At 32.2% G+C, this 17,126-nt stretch overlaps 2 protein-coding genes across 2 annotated transcripts; both read left to right on the top strand.

The window, feature by feature from the left end:
- Positions 1-12,305: 12,305 nt before the first annotated feature.
- On the top strand, positions 12,306-14,002 carry LOC114756901 (disease resistance protein RPP5-like). Its single transcript, XM_028945866.1, has 3 exons — positions 12,306-12,851; positions 12,968-13,267; positions 13,382-14,002. Exons 1-3 carry the CDS (start codon positions 12,306-12,308, stop codon positions 14,000-14,002), a joined length of 1,467 nt encoding a protein of 488 aa, XP_028801699.1.
- A 12-nt stretch (positions 14,003-14,014) lies between these two features.
- Positions 14,015-14,890, top strand: LOC114756896 (uncharacterized). The gene is made up of 3 exons (XM_028945855.1): positions 14,015-14,091; positions 14,172-14,240; positions 14,330-14,890. Exons 1-3 carry the CDS (start codon positions 14,032-14,034, stop codon positions 14,885-14,887), a joined length of 687 nt encoding a protein of 228 aa, XP_028801688.1. The 5' UTR covers positions 14,015-14,031; the 3' UTR covers positions 14,888-14,890.
- The last annotated feature ends 2,236 nt before the right edge of the window (positions 14,891-17,126 follow it).

Here is a 17,126-nt window from a genome sequence, read left to right as displayed (position 1 = left end):
TAGGCCTAAAATTTAGGATGTGACAATTAACTTTTCTCTTATTCCCATTTCAGCTAAGTCTAGTCTTGCGTTGATTTTGTCTTTTGCCTTTCCTGCTATGTGCAAAAGAGTAGTAATCAAGCTATCACAGACATTTTTCTCCACATACATCACATCTAAACTGTGTCTCACATTGAGAGTACACCAATATGGAAGATCAAAGAAAATAGACCTCTTCTTCTAAATGTTCTTCTTACCTACGATCTTCTTATTTTTCCAGAAGGTGACATTAATTCTTTCTATCTTTTGATAAATTTCTTCTCCATTCAAAAGCTTTAGAGCTATTCCATGCTCTAGTAAGCCATTAAAGACCTTTTTCAATCTACGGTATAGGTGGAATAGATCAAGAAACTTTCTATGGCTAAGGTAAACTATCTTTCTTTCGTGCTTAAGTTGATAGGAGTGCATGTCTACTTTGCATATAGGACATGCTTTATGCCCCTTCACACTATAACCTGACAAGTTTTCAAAGGTTGCCTTTTAGTTGTCTCGTTAACTTTAGCATCAAAACCCGTGTTCTTCTTCACTTTGTATCATGAAGTTTTGCATTTTATACACTCATTTATATTGATATATTCTTTTCTGTATAATATGCAATCATTAGGACAAGCGTGTATCTTTTCATAGCCTATACCTATTTGGGATAAGAATTTCTTTACCTCATACATACTATTTGAAAGAACATTATGAGACGGAAACATATCACTCAACAATTGAAGCAACTTTGCAAAACTTTTATCGAACCACCTGTTAGTTGCCTTTAAATTGAATAATTTCAACACAGCTGTCAACCATGTATACTTAGAACACCCAAGGTATAAAGCTATCTCAGCATCATTATTCAAGTTGTCATTTATATGTGATTGTTCAAAAAACCCTATTCCTATATCGTGAATCTTATCATTCATTCTGTCATTCAAGCCACCCATAGCTTCTTCTGACTCAACTAATGGTGTTGTTCCTCTTTCACCATGCCATATCCATCTTATATACTAAAGATTTATCCCCTCACAAAATAAGTGATTCCTTATATCATCAATAGTCATTCGTCTCTCATTTAAACAATCGACACATGGGCAAAAATACTTTTCCTTTTTGTTATAAGCATTTCTTTCAACAAATTCAATAAATTGTTCTATCCCTTTCTCATAGTCCTTCCTCGTTCTCAAAGCACTCATCCAATTACGATCCATTCTATTAATACATAACCAATTTTGAATCATTTAATTCAAGAATAATATCAACGACATTTTAATTGAATTCAGCTTAATGATAAAACGGAAGAAAGAGAGAAGAGATTTTCATTAATTTAAATGCTTTAAAAAAAAACCACATACACATAATTCAAACTTTAATTAATAAAATGAAAAAGAATAAAAATTAGTATAAATAATAAAATGAAAGGCCATAAGCTTAAAATGAAATTAAATAATAATTTCATGATGTTTCAAAAAAAAAAATTAAAGCATTTCAAAACTAGTTGAAGCAATCAAATAAAATTAAACTGCTTTTGAACATAATACATAGCCTACTAATTCTGACAAGTCCAAGAGCAACAATTAAACTATTGTTCCTACTATGAGAAAATAATTATACAACTTACTAATTTATTCAATCGAACCATTGATAGTAGCTCAAATTTACAGCTCATACACACACAAGCATTTTGTCTAACTTCTTAAGTGCAATAATAAAATATCAAGAAATAATCTTAATAAAGCAGCAGCCACCCATTCAATTTCAAATTTTCAGATTATAATAATTGGCATTTCATCAATACTTAAAGATGCAATAATAGAATCTCAAATTCACATTATAACATATTATAACAATAGGCATTTCCTCATAACTATTGATTCTAACAAGTCAACTAACAAAACAACTTATAAACACCTTTAATCATACCTTTGTGAAGGCAAGCCAACCATAAGCTACAATGCACCACCAACACCACAGCGACCTGAGGGACTGAGCTGAGGGTGACGTGAACTCATGACGAGCTAAAGGAGACGAGCTTACAGTGAGCTGAAGGGAGGCAAGCTCACAGTGAGCTGAGGGAGACAGTAGGAGAACACAGCTAGCTGAGGGAGAAGAGTGAGCTATGGGTTTGACGAAAAGGGGGGGAAGGGACCTAGAGGTAGCATTTTGGCACTTTTCAACCTTTTTTTTTAATCCGAGGCCCATACTCATTTGTTGGACCAGAACAGACAAGTATAGGCCTCCATACTCATCTATTGAGGCCTAAGAGACGAGTATAGAGGCCCATATTCATCTGTTGATATCAACAAACGAGTATGGGCTTTCACACTTGTCTGTTCTAATCCATCAGACGAGTATGAGGTACTATTCTCCTCTGTTCTCAATTTCAGATGAAAATAGCTGACGGAATAGATCGTTTTGTAGTAGTTTTGTAAAATATTTATGTGCATTATTGGATCATATATCAATTTATAAGTGAGACAAATTATTTTTTTTTAAAAAAAATAAACATAAGTACTTTAATCTAATTTAGTAACTTTCTTGATCTCAAATTAACCAATTGAGTTTCATATTAAGAAGTGTGGGTGGTATAACAATCTTCACGAGCTTTACAACTCCATGAATGAAATAAGGGTTTACCACAGCTTGACCTACTTTTTATTTCTAAGCATACAATAAGTCCAGAGTCATTTTTTTAATTATTGTAAAATTAGGTAGGTTTTGTAAAATCCTCAGTTGCTTTAAAGAGTTCTCTATTACCACTTCTACATACGTATAACTAGCATACAAGTGACCTATAAAATAAAATTCACCAAAGTGTCTAGGTTTCTAAAATTCAAGAAAAGATCATATTTCCATTTTAGGTTTCAATTATATATGTACAAGAGCCTGAGGACTACTCTCCCAGGATTCTATATCCCATTGCAGGTTTTTGACCTCTTGGTTTGTCCCAATGGTAACTTTCAATGACATAATCATATTACTTACCAATTACCATTATAAGTAGGGAAAAGAAAAAGGAAAAGAAAAAGAACAATCATGAAATTAAACTAATGGATACATTGAGTTTTTGGTTTTTTCCCCCCTCGTTAAAAAAAGTGCAGGATCTTTAATTACTTGTATACAAGCTTACAGGGAAATGGCAAAAAGAAAGAGTTGAATTCAATAGGCAAGATTGTTCATTTTTGTTTAAACTAATGCAAGAAAAGCAACCATTGTGAAATGTATGGGCTAGAGAGTAGGATGAAGCAGAAAATATCAAAAAGGAGGAAGCTGGGAAACCTTCAATTTGGATCAACCCTCCTCTAAAACACACCTCCCCTGTTTTGAATTTTGAAAGAGAATAGGATCCAAGTTTCATACATAATTATAAGTTACCAAGTAAAACTATACAACTTGGCTAAACAAACCAGATAAATTAATTTAACATTGATATAAAATAGTAATAGAAGATTTTGGTATATAACATATTGGCGTTTGGATTACAAAGAAAAAGAGCATTCAAAAATAAAGATAAATAAATAGAGACATACCTCAATGTGGGGGAGAAATTTATTCACATGTTGAGTTCTACATTGAAGAGGAAGACAAATAAATACAATTCATAGTTAGACAAACATACCGCCTGGTCTAGTGATGAAACTAGATTCCATATCTATCTATCTGATAATGATTCTTTATAATCCATAAACAATGGCCAAAGATTTGGAAGTGACTTAAGCCTTTTGCACCAATCCAAAAACAGATGTGTAGATGACAAAGTTTAGAGAAGCAACTAGCTAATGTCTTTACTAATGCCACAATAATAGGTTTAAGTCTAACTTTGTTAATGATATTAGATTAAGATCAAAGATGTCACATATTGAGTTCAAGACTTGTGTAGTAACATAAGCTTATTTCGATAAGCTTTTTCACTTCTCCATGTAATACAAATACAATAAAACATAAGAAAGTCGACCTCTTAAAACAATGTATTAGACACCTATTTGTAATACTGATAAAAATGCATAAGTTATCTCAATAGTATGTCATTCCAAAGTTGCTTTATTTAGCTCCCATGCATTTACATATCAGTAAGTTGTGTGATGAAGCATTTGAGATAGAAAATTACACTCGTTGTAATATTAGTCACACTCATTTGTCCATGTAATATTCAACGAAAGTGGATAAATACTCCTTTGACATCAACAATTGAATTTTGTTGTGTCATTTGTCATGATTTTTTTTGTGACTCATAAATTTTTGGAGGAAAGTTTGTTGATAAATTAATGTAAGGAAATCTGAATCGTTGATCATCATTGGAAAGGATAATGTTATTGGGAATTGTCTCTGCATTTTAAATGGCCAATGACTTTCAGAAGGATTCATGTCCATCCGTTGAATTAGAATCTTCTAGTTTTTTATCCATTCAACATTATGGCTTCAAGCATGCTTTGTCTTAGATGACATATTTGAAGGCGCGTTCCATTACACAAACCTTAAACTTGATCTATCTTTTGCAATAGCATAATTGGTGCTGCAACTTTCAAGTGCAACTTGTGTAGTGGCATCCTAGAGCAAGTAATAGTATTTAAGATTTTTGTGGTATAGAACTTGTCAAATTGTATCATTGTCTTCACTTGATTTGCATACAGTATCACAATTAATGAATTGAAATGATTTTCTTGGGAACAAAGAACACATGTAATCATTTATTCGATTGGCCATTTCAATTGTTGGTGCCAAGATTACTTTTTCACCAAAGTATATTAATTGCTAAGTTATCAAGAAGATTTCTGTATGTACTATCCACAGTTGCATGAAGTGGATTACTATAGTTTGTGAGCAACAACTCCTAAGAGATTTTCATATCTATAGCACCATCATTTGGTTCCCCTGATTTTCTATCACAGGAATATATGACGCTGACATACTTGACGATTTTTAACTATCAAATATAACAAAAAATAACCATATTATTCTATTTTTTTTGTAGTAGTGAACACTGAGAAACCAATTTGAAAACCATTCCAACTTTTCTTTATCATTGGTAATGTTGGCTGAAGTCAATCACATGTTCTTTGCTAACTTGAAAACTGTGCAATAATTCCATAAGTATGATGAATTAATAAAATCATTAACAATCATAGCTCTTATACCTTTTGGCTATCATGAAGAATTTGACAAAAATCATCACCCATGATAATGTATGTACCACTAAATGGTGCATTATTTATAAATCACAATTTTTTTTTGCCATATAAATAGGCAAAATTCAAATAAAATGGTACTTAAATTTGCAAAACCCCATATGGTCACTTGAACTTGTAAAATTCCAATTTAGTTATAATGACCAAATTGGGATTTTGAAATGTTGGGAAATTTACATTATTGCCCTTTAACTCTTTCTTTGGTAAGAGGCTCAAGCTGCTTTCACTAGCTGACTAGCCATTGGATCTCCGATGCCGGCAGAGTTCAGGTTGCCACTAGTCGCCGAAACTCCGACAACCGGCAATTTTTTTTTTGAAAATTTTTACAACTTCAGTAATGCGATTAACAAGTTCTTTAACACTATTAATAAATTCAGTATAGTAGTTAATAACAAGTTTTCCAAAAAAAATTCAAAAAGTGGCATTTTTACAATTTTAGTTATACGGTTAACAAGTTCTTTAACGCTACTAACCGCATTATTGAAGTTATAAAAATGTTACTTTTTGAATTTCGTGAAAAAACTATTGTTAATTGTTATACTAAACTTGTTAATAGTGTTAAAGAATTTGTTAACCGCATTATTGAAGTTGTAAAAATGCCACTTTTTAAATTTTCTGAAAAACTTGTTAACTGCTATACCAAATTTGTTAATAGCATTAAAAAACTTCTTATTGTTACTGAAGTTGTAAAAATTCTCAAAAAAATAGTTGCCAGCCATCAGATATCCCACGACTTGTCATTGATCCACTGTTGGAGCTTCGGCAACCGATGGCGACCTAAACTCTGCCGGCGATTGTCGGCGCGGAGGTCTATTGGCTGGCTAGCCGGTGAAGGTGGCTTGAGCCTCTTAACCCCAAAAAAAAAAATTTGAAGGGTAATAATTTAAATTTTCCAAGATTTCAAAATCTCAATTTAATTATTATGGCTAAATTGGAATTTTACAAGTTTAAGTGACTATTTGGAGTTTTGAAAACTTAAGTATCATTTTGTTGGAATTTTTCCATATAAATATGTATCATTGAATTTCTTACCTGAATACACATTTTACTCCTCATTTATTATTATGTATACTATCATTTTCTTAAAAATTATATATAATGGGAATAGAGTTTAAACTAAATAATCTTAATGAATGTGATGAAAAATTAAAATTATAAAAATTTATAATTTAAATCAAATTTAATAATTTTTATAACTTATTATAAATTTTAAAATATATATTAGAATTATTTTTGATATTATGAAATATGTTTTTTGAAAATATAAATGTTTAAAAGGGGACTTTATTTTAAGAAATTTTAAAAAAATTTTAAAAAATTTATCCTTTAGCTTCAGAGAGATGAATGTTAATAATTGAAGATGGTTTCAAGAATATTCACGATGATTTAGATCATGATTTTAAGGCTTAGTTCAATACCTGATGGCCAAAAAAGGGGTTTAGTTAAATAGTTGGGTTGCGTGAGAGTGAATTCAGGTCTAATTAAAATATGAATTAATTAACCGAAAGGTTATTAAGACATAATCATAATGCGTGACTTTGCATAGTCAAAAAGAAAAAAGCACCAATAATTCTGAAATTAGAATCGCTTTCCTTTCTCCAACTCTTCATCGTTACCAAAGGCTAAACTCAGTAATGAAGTCGAGGTAAGTTTAGAGTGCTCATGATCATCATAAAAATGAGCATATGGAGTGCTCATATTAATTTAGACCATCCAAAATTTTGGATGGTCTAGATTTAATTTAAAATTTTACATAATTTAAATATTTTTTATTTTAGTAGATAAAAATTTGAAATAAAAATAATCTTATGACTAATACTTCGTTTTTTAAAAATAGATTTATTACTAAAGTTTCAGATTGAAAATCTTAATTAAACTTGAGCCATCCATATGAGTTTTTGGATTATTTAAATTACATATGAGCACGTCACTGTGATAAGCATGAAGGACATCCCATATGGATTCTAAGAAATCCCACTAACACCCACCCACCAACCCGCCGGATATGTTTTTGCTTCTCCACTTTATAATTAATTTATCAACTTAGTTTCTCCAAACACCCGATCAATCCTCTCAATCAAAAGCTCAGCCTACCGCGTGAGGAGTAGGCTGTGGCCTTTTGGAAAATTTTGAAAGGCTCAAGTCAACTCAATGCCAAATCTTTCCACCTCGGCTAATCCCATTAGATGCAATGAATTGTGATCATTTCAATCTTTCTCAGATGTACGCTTTTGTCCGTTTGGTACGAGGAAAATAGAAAAAACAAAGGGAGAACAGCGAGGTGAAATTTTTTTTTTAAAGAATTCTATTTAAAAATTGAAGAAGCAAGGTTACAAACTTTTAATCAAATCTTCTTCCTGTTTTATCTTGCATTTTCACTTTATTAAAAATTTCACAACCCTGTTTTTTAAATTTTTCAGATTAACCTCATTAAACTTTTTTTCTCCCCTATGCATCACTCCAACGTGAGCCATAATCAATATATTGATTTATGTATGCGTATATATTTTTAAAACTATATATTGCTTATGGTCTTAATTATATATAAGACATTTTTATGGAAGTGATAGATAATTTAAATCACTTGATAGAATATTAATTAAGATGTTTTTCAATATTACCTCCATTTAATGTTATTAACTATCAAATAGAATGTAATGCAAATTTGAAAATTGAAAATTTATTTCATTTTCAGATAATTTTAATGACTTCACCTTTTTCTTGGCTCAGTAAAATGGTTAGAGGTGACTTAAATCAGAAGGAGGACGTATATATTGTTCCTTTATTGTAGAACAAATATTATCAGGGAAGAACTTCAAATGCTCTAAAATATACTTTCAACTACCTTACCAAAATCAAGCAAAAGTCTTTAAAGCATTAAACCTATCTTAAATTAAAAATATGTTTTTTCAAGTTCAATTGTTTTCCCCCTATTTAAATTTGTCTCATTTCTATCGTCTTTTTCAATACCTAATGCGTACCATACACCAATAAATAGAGGTAAAACTTTTTAAAAATATAATTAATAACTCCCAAATCACTTATATTATAAGCCGAAAAATTCTTATAAAAAAACCCCTTATATTTTAGATAAGAGAGAATATAATAATAGTATTCCTCTGGTGTAGTCTCTTGGTCAAATAATTAAACGTTAGAGTATCGAAAGTGGCATAATTATGCATTCACGTTGAGGAATTTGGCACAACGTAAGGTATTAATAATATAATAAAATACTCCTTTAGTCCTTAATATAAGACCTAATTAAATAATTTGAGTAGATTAGAGATGTTAATTAAATTAGTCAATATGATATTTTTTTTAAAAATACCTTAAGCATCTTTCTTAATTCCTTCCCTTTCTCTCATACTTGATTATTGTTGACAGAATATCAATAAGGTTAATTTGAGAAAAAATTGATGAACATGTGAAGTAAGTTTTACATATAGAACCAATATTAACTCACTAATTAGATCCTATATTAATAACCGGAGGAATATAATATAACTATAATATGAAAAGTGGCTTTTTCTCTTCTTGTTCTATAAAGAATATGGATTAAACCACATAAAGTAGTAATAATGTAGCAGCAGGGTTATTAATGACTTTTTCTTCCTAGTTTACCCTAGTTACAAATTATTATTATAATATTTATTAGGAAATATTCATGTAAATTACATTATTAAATAAGGGTACATTTGAAAATTTTTATAATTTTGGAACACATTTAATGGCATGATTGTCATTTTTTGATCTGTAGTGAATTATTTGATGACGCTTAAATTAAGAACCACAGGACAAGATTGTCAAACTCACGCTTATAATAGGAACCAATAATTTTGGTTTAAAATTTTATATATGCTTGTTAACCTTTCTTGAATTTTACATTGGATAGCAGCATAGGTTTTTTTTTAATTTATAAAAATTATCTGCGTGTATATATACATTATATTTGGGAGAATTCAAATGCAACATGCAAATATGTCTCTTTTTCAAAGCGATCTGACACGTTTAAATTAAAATAGCTGAAAACGTCAACTCGCCAAGTTTAACGAGTTGACTCCTTATTTTGATAACAATGCTAGAGGGAGTAGTTTACTATAGATAAATATGTCTCTTTATGTTATTTTTCGATCAACGAAAGTCATTATCTGCAACCTATTTATGTATGTCTTCCTATTAATTCAATCTATCTAATCATTTTTATAATCGAACTTATATCAACGCATATTTATCTAAACATTCAGAATCTTATTATCCGTTAATTTAACCTTATTTTATGGTAAACTTTTTACAGTTTTACTAATTTGGTGACTATGAACTAGACTTGAAGTGGATTTCACTTTTGTTTAATTTAATTTAGGAAAACGTAATATTCACTGTGAAATGTGAGAACCATCGTGGAGGATGAAGAAGAGAATAATGGAGCTTGAAAACCTTCAATAATTTGGATTAACTAACCCTCCTCCATCTGAACACAACTTTCCTGTTTTGAAATTTAAACGAAGATAATACTTGAGAAGAACTTACTAGTCAATAATAAAGAAAATTCATGAAGCCATACTAAAGTAGGCCTGTGCTTTTCACTTTAGCATTAAACAAAGCCAAATGGAAAAGAAGGATATATAAAGAAAATAGGGTTTGGTGGTTCTGTCTTCCACATCTCTTGTTTATTGCAGTCCATCGTCTTCACATCACAGCAGTGAGCTTCGAGTAGAAAGCAAGACCGGTTCAACACATTTCTTAACAGTATTAATCATTGCATAATTAACGAGTTTTACATGATTTCATACCTCTGATTCCCTTTCTTTGTTTACCTGGGCTATTAGTTATATGAATATTTGTTGCAGATTACGTTTTGGACAAAACAAAAAGATTGAACCCCTGCAACTGCAATGGCGTATAGTGTTGGAGGAGAATCTTTTTCCAGCTCTAATCCTTTTAATTCAACTCCTAACTGGAAATATGATGTTTTCTTGAGTTTTGCAGGACAAGACACTCGCTTGAAGTTTGTGGATCATTTAGATGAAGCTTTCAATAGAAGTAGCATCAAAACGTTTAGGGATGATGTAGATCTTGAGAGAGGGAGAGACATAAAACAAGATTTGTTTCAAGCAATCCAGGATTCTCTTTGTGCGGTTGTTGTTATCTCTGAAAATTATGCAAAATCTACATGGTGTCTAGATGAGCTTCAAAAGATCCTTGAATCTCGAAAAACATTGGATCAACGGGTCTATCCCATATTCTATGGTGTTGATCCAGCTGATGTAAGACACCAACGAAAACAGTTTTGGGAAGCCATGGATGAACATGAAGACAAAATGAAAGTGCAGAATTGGAGAAATGTATTGTGTGAAATTGCCAACCTGTCTGGTTGGGACACCAGGGGCAGTTAAGTTTTCTTTACAATTATTTAATCATATTTTTCATATTTTCTTATATTATCATGAGAAAATAGTCAATTATTGTCCTTTTGACTGATTCAATTTATTTTAATGCACCATAAAAATTATAATTATACTCAAGAACCAAAACACAATGAATTGATTTCCATATCGTCGTAAAAACTCCATTTCCTTTCCTTTCTTCTCCCACTCAATTCGTTATGTGTTTTAAGGTTACTGGATTTGGTGATAGTTAGATAATTAAATCTATTCATCAACAACATGCCCATCAAATTTTTATTCTTCTAAAATCTTCTATCGACATATTGTGTTCCATATCACATAAAGAAATTGATGTTTTTTTTTTTTTCCTTTCTTTTTGCCCAGACACTTGTGATATGACAGTAAAACTAGAGGCACCCAACTCCCTAACAGTCCGTTACTAACATTTCAGTCCGTCAATATGGTTATAAATTTAATCATACACAACACAACAATAATTATCAGTCGTCCTTCAGTGTAATTTTATTGGCCTACTGTTTATTGGGAATTTCTATAAGCACTTCTCCTAACTTTCAGTTATTTTTATGAAAAATACATTCTCTATAATAAAATCCCCAATAGCCGGCTATTTGAATTATTTTCTCTGTAATACAAGAAGTCTCATAATGAGAAATTTTCTTTTCATTCTTTACTGCATGGAGATTTTGTTTGACTTGAAATTAAAAGCAAGGGTATACTTTGCGCACAAGATCATTTAAGATACCGAGAAACACTTTCAATTTTGACAATAGAAAATTGAAATGTATTCATTTTGATTTTTTAAGGAAAAAAATTTAAGTGATCAATGGATTAACTGAATGACAGTACACATTGATAATTAATAAGTTGATGCATATATAAATCCATTAATAAAACGAAATTGTGAATAAGTTGATTGTTTTTTTTTTTTTTTGGGTAGAATGATCACATTTCTAATTTTGATGAGGAGAAGGATCAATTCTTATTTGCTCAACAATTCCCAGTTATATTAAAAATAACAGTATTGTATTAGCTTTAGTAAACAATACTCATGAAAAGTAACATTTTTCATCATTATTTTAATTTATTAGACCTATATAACTCACGTTGAAAGATGTTATATTTTTTTGGTAGGCATGAAGCAGATCGTATAAAAAAGATAGTTGGAGATGTATGGACTTATTTAAGTTCTAAATTACCATCATATGATGAAAATTTGGTTGGAATTGAATCAAGAGTGCTTGATATGATGCCAATCTTGGAGATTGGGTTGGATGACAGATGTTTTGTAGGAATATGGGGTATGGGAGGTGTGGGTAAAACAACTCTTGCTAGAGTTGTTTTTGAAAAGCTTTCTCACAAGTTTGAATTGTGTTGCTTTCTTGCCAATGTTAGAGAAACTTTATCGCAAAGAGAAGGCCTAGTCTCTTTGCAAAAAAGGTTTCTTTCTCATCTCAAAAAGAAAGACATGGAAATTTCTGACGATTATGAGGGAATGAAGATGATAAAGAAGCTTCTCTACAATAAAAAGGTTCTTTTAGTCCTTGACGATGTAAATCATAAGAATCAATTAAATAATTTGGCTGAAACTCCATATTGGTTTGGTAAAGGAAGCAAAATAATTTTTACAACAAGAGATAGCCACTTGCTCACCTCATCTGGTGTAGATGAGCAAAGAATATATCATATGAAAACCATGAAGGAAGATGAATCTCTTCAACTATTTTCAAACAAAGCATTTAGTGAAGATTATCCTCCTAATGAGGATTATTTAAAGTTATCCGAATTTGTAGTTGAATATGCTGGAGGTCTTCCTTTAGCACTTAAAGCTTTGGGTTCTTTTCTTTGCGGAAGAAGTAAAGCTGAGTGGATAGATGCTTTAGATAGGTTGAAGCAAATTCCTGATAATGATATACTTCAAGTACTTAAAATAAGTTATGATGGACTAACGAATGAGGAAGAAAAGACAATATTTTTAGATATTGCTTGTTTGTTCAAGGGCTGGCAGAAAAAATATGTGACTCAAATTTTGGAAAGTTGTGGTCTTCATGCTACAATTGGAATAAACGTGCTGATTCAAAAAACTTTATTGGTTGAAACAAAAAATTGTAGATTAGAGATGCATGATTTACTTCAAGAGTTGGGTAGGACTATAGTTCAGCAAGAATCTCCCAATGATGTTCGCAAGCGTAGCAGGTTGTGGAAGTTTGAGGACATTAAGGAAGTATTGGAAAATAACGAAGTGAGTGCCTTGTTTTTTAAATGTCTCATTTTGTTAACATACATTAAGTATTTTTAATATTCTTTACCTCCTTACCATTCTCATGTTATTTCTCTTGAAAATGACATTTGTGTTAGGGATCTGAGGCAATAGAAGCTATTGTTATACGAGATCGATATTATCACATGCCAGACAAAATAAAAGTACATCCTGAAGCCTTCTTAAAGATGAGTAATATTAGGCTACTCTTCATAAATCTGATGGGTGACAATCTATTTATCTTCACAAGAGGATTGAAATTTTTTGCTGGTGGATTAAAAGTAGTTCAATGGCCATCATTTCCTTTGGAAGCTCTTCCACTTGAAACTCCATTGTATAAACTTGTTGATATTCAAATGCCTGAAAGTAAAATAAAGCAACTTTGGAATGACATACAGGTGAGATTGACACTTCATGCATTATTGTTTATCTTAAAAATATATCTCTGTGTCCATATTTTATTGATATGCTGTTTAGTGAGATTAACTCTACAATCTTTTGTTTGATCCCAGTTTATGACAAAATTGAAATATATCAACTTGAGTTATTCTCATGATTTTACCGAGACTCCAGACTTCTCAGGGGTTCCATATTTAGAACATTTACATCTTAGTGGCTGCAAATCCCTTGTCAAGGTTCATTCCTCACTTGGACAGTTGAAGGGGCTTATTGAGGTGTACTTGGATGGTTGTGGAAACCTTGAAATCCTACCAGAAAAATTGGAAACAAATTCTTTGATGAAGTTTGATCTTAGTGGGTGTAAAAAAGTTGCGGTGCTCCCAGAGTTTGGGGAAGGTATGAAAAAATTATCATATCTTAATGTGAGTGATACTGCTATAACTACACTTCCTGAATCACCTGGAAACAAGTTGTTGAAGACTGGTATAACTCGCCAAATTTCTTGCTTCAATGTAACATCATTAATAGAGCTATATTTAAGCTTGTGTGGCTTAAATGATGGATCGATTCCTGATGGTTTTGGCAATTTATCATCACTCATTGTATTAGATCTGAGAGGTAATCATTTTGTGAATCTACCTACTAATTGCTTTTCTGGTCTTTCTCGACTTCTCTTTCTTTCATTTGATCATTGCACAAGCCTCAAGTCATTGCCAAGGTTTCCACCACAGTAATTCGTTTAAATGCCCCCAATTGTGCTTCAATGGAACCTTTATCATCAGATAGACAGTTATGGAATTTGGTTGCTCCACTTGACCATGAGGTATGCTTGTCTTCCAATCTATAATGTGTATTTTTTCCCCTAAATGACATATACATAACACGACTAACTTTTTATTCTAGTGTCGTGGGCAAACTAAATATGTAATCTCTGATGATGCGGAAGATGATGTTTTTCGATGGAAGTTAGAGGTATGTGAGACTTATTTTTTTGTGTTTTTCTAGCATGTGCTCCCTTCATGGGTAATGAATGTTAATATAACAGCTAGGTATGCTTGCAGCCAGGTGAATGTGTTTCCTCTGTGAGAGATTTCTGTGCAATTATTCCAGGATGTGTAATGCCATCATGGTTTCCAAATAAAGAATATGATGAGATGAGAATGGAATATGAGATAAAAGTGGACATACCTGCATATTACCGTGATAGTGAATGGTGTGGAATTGTTGTATGCTTTCTTATCTCATGCGATTTGGCTATTCGTTGGAGTAGCAAAGCTGCAGAAGATGATGGTTATATATGGCAGGAATGGGGGCGCAGGATTTTACTTTGGAGTAACGATCCTCACCAATGCATAATGGTGTTGGAATTAAATCAGAAAACATGTTGGCAGCACCTAAGGGCTCATCATAACAATTCTCTTCACATTAAACTGTCTTTAGTGAATGCTTTTGAGGTTGATGAGATAGAAATAAAGGGATGGGGATGGAGAGTGCTATGTAAAGAAGAGATACAACAGTGGTGCGTTCTCAATCATTTCAACCAACCTCCTTCTCCTCCTCATGATCCCATCAACCTTCCGTGGAGACTGCTTCGCAAATTCATTATGGAGATGTACTAATCAAGAAGACTTTCTCATTGAAGAGCCATACAAAAATTGAAGCTATTTATTTATTAGTTTTATTATTCTCCGTCAGCATAACTCTAAAGTGATAATTTTTCCTTCTCAATATCAAATTTAACATGTCTTTCTGAGGGCTTCAACAGTACCCTCCGCCTCCTCCATTCTTGTTGGGCATGTGGTGAACAGGATTTTCCACCCAAAAAAAAATTAACACCTTTGCCATTGATTTCTTAAAAAGAGTAATATAACACCAGGAAACAGATGTATAAAAGGGCCAACGGAATAATAAAAAGCACAGAACGATTATAGCTCAATATTACACCTTCACAGTGAATACCAAAAGTTTTCCCGTAAAAGATCCTTTTTACAGCAATTAGATATTGACTACCTTTGCCATGATTTGCACAACATCTTTGCCAGATATATAATTAATGTCGTTGAAGGAGCTTGGCTCAGAAATTCTACGTCAAACCAATTTCCTTGAACAGAACTATACGTAGCTTCATCAAGCAAGCCATCTTCAAAATGATTTTTGAGGAAGAAAAATAGTGACGATGCAAGCAGTTAACAATGAAATTTTTTTTCCACTCAATCCCCCAAGTCGTGGCCATGAGACTCATGGTGCCTCTCCAACGTGTGGTTCAAGGTAGAGGAGGCATTCTCCTTGGCTCTCTCATCTCTTGCCAGTATTCTGATTAACCTTCTCAGATTCCTAATTTGTCTCTATTGCCGTCGGAGCTCCCGCCGTCGACCGATGTTCAAGTGCTGTCCCTCACAAATTTTCTTGCGGAACTTGATGATTCATCGTGTAACATTGTGTTGGAAGAGTGGCCCATGATTCTTACGTTAGATAGCTGCAGCTTCAATGGCTTCTTCTTCTTCTTCTTCTTCTTCTTTGGGTATGAATCAAGGAGAGCTAGAGAGTTCTTATTATAGTGAGAGAGCTGAAGAGAAACTGAAGGAAAGGAAAGGAAAGAGCAAGAGATGAGAAGAAAGTGAATTAGATAGAGCAAGGGTGAAGATTCTGCAAGAGTAAGACAAAGTCGATGATAGTGGAGAGAGAAAGAGAGGATATGAGCGGTGAGAGGATAGAGAAAAAAGTTGAGATGGCGCGACTGGCTGAGAAAAAATAACGTAAACTTAATGGGGGATATTAACAGAGTAAATAAGGATTCCACAAAAAAAAGAAAAGGAAGAAAACTACGAAAACCTAATTTTATGAAACTATGAGGACTGTCACAATAATTTTTCCTAAAAACAAAATTTAGGACATTGTATTGCAGAAACACAAGTTCACTTGGACAAGTTTTTTAATACTCTATTCGATCCTCATCATAAGCTCCAAATAACTAATTCATGAATAATAAAGAAATAGTTAAAATTAGTTAAAAGCAATAAGAAGATTAGAAATATAGTTCTTTTTAATATGTCTTTGTAATAAATGAGAAAAATGATAAAAGAGGATGTATGGGAAATGTGACAAGAGGATATGACAAAGGAGAGAGAATAAATAATTAAAAAATAAAAAATGAATTAAATATTTAGACAAACCCCTAATTGAAGCTTATAAAATGAACCATACCCTTCTCCAAATTTAAAACTTATAAATAGGACTAGAGGGAGTATATATACAGACGCACGGCAAAACAAAAACATAAATGAATAAATTAAAATAGAAGCACTAGTTAGTTTAAGACTCTGTTTAGAAAAAGTTAACCAAAAACTTACCACATCTAAAGGGATCCAAAAAAATATATACAATGTTAGATTAATTTATCGAAAAAGTTAACCAAGAACTTACCACAACTCCAAAGTGACACATTTCTTAATACAACCAAAAGTGACAATTATTTTAAGGGAAAATGACATTGAGGTCCCACAGAACCAAAAATACAGCAAAAAGGTCCCCTGAAATCCCATAATTTTTCTGAAGTCCCAAAGGGACTTAGATGCAATTTTCAGAATCTGGAAATTACCCTCTTGCCCTTGCTTATGAGATTCGAAAATGCTGAAAGGAGATTAGAGCCTCTGTTTTTTGTTTGACCGGAAGAAAGCTGAAACCCTGTTATGCTTTTGTGCTGCTGGAAATCTGGTGACAACCTATCGCGATGCTCAAATTCCCCTCACAACCCACCGAAAATTGTGAGCCTTTGTGCTGGTTGGTGTGTGTTGTGATTTAAGTTGGGTGTGTAGAATGATAATGGGTGCTCTGTTTTTGGGTTGTTTTTGGGTGGTT

This window comes from Neltuma alba, unplaced genomic scaffold (genome assembly GCF_004799145.2).
Source record: "Neltuma alba isolate B1F8T4 unplaced genomic scaffold, ASM479914v2 tig00010542_pilon, whole genome shotgun sequence".
Classification (NCBI taxonomy): Eukaryota; Viridiplantae; Streptophyta; class Magnoliopsida; order Fabales; family Fabaceae; genus Neltuma; species Neltuma alba.
The sequence above is the reverse complement of the archived record's forward strand: the minus strand, read 5'-3'. Positions and strand labels throughout refer to the sequence as shown.

What these genes read in the sequence shown, in the direction of transcription:
- LOC114756901 (XM_028945866.1), top strand. Translation starts at nt 12,306, where the DNA reads ATGAAGGAAGATGAATCTCTTCAACTATTTTCAAACAAAGCATTTAGT. An exon ending in AAGTATTGGAAAATAACGAA is followed by an intron (nt 12,852 to 12,967) that starts GTGAGTGCCTTG and finishes CATTTGTGTTAG; the next exon opens with GGATCTGAGGCAATAGAAGC. An exon ending in AACTTTGGAATGACATACAG is followed by an intron (nt 13,268 to 13,381) that starts GTGAGATTGACA and finishes GTTTGATCCCAG; the next exon opens with TTTATGACAAAATTGAAATA.
- LOC114756896 (XM_028945855.1), top strand. Translation starts at nt 14,032, where the DNA reads ATGGAACCTTTATCATCAGATAGACAGTTATGGAATTTGGTTGCTCCA. An exon ending in TTGCTCCACTTGACCATGAG is followed by an intron (nt 14,092 to 14,171) that starts GTATGCTTGTCT and finishes TTTTTATTCTAG; the next exon opens with TGTCGTGGGCAAACTAAATA. An exon ending in TTTTTCGATGGAAGTTAGAG is followed by an intron (nt 14,241 to 14,329) that starts GTATGTGAGACT and finishes GTATGCTTGCAG; the next exon opens with CCAGGTGAATGTGTTTCCTC.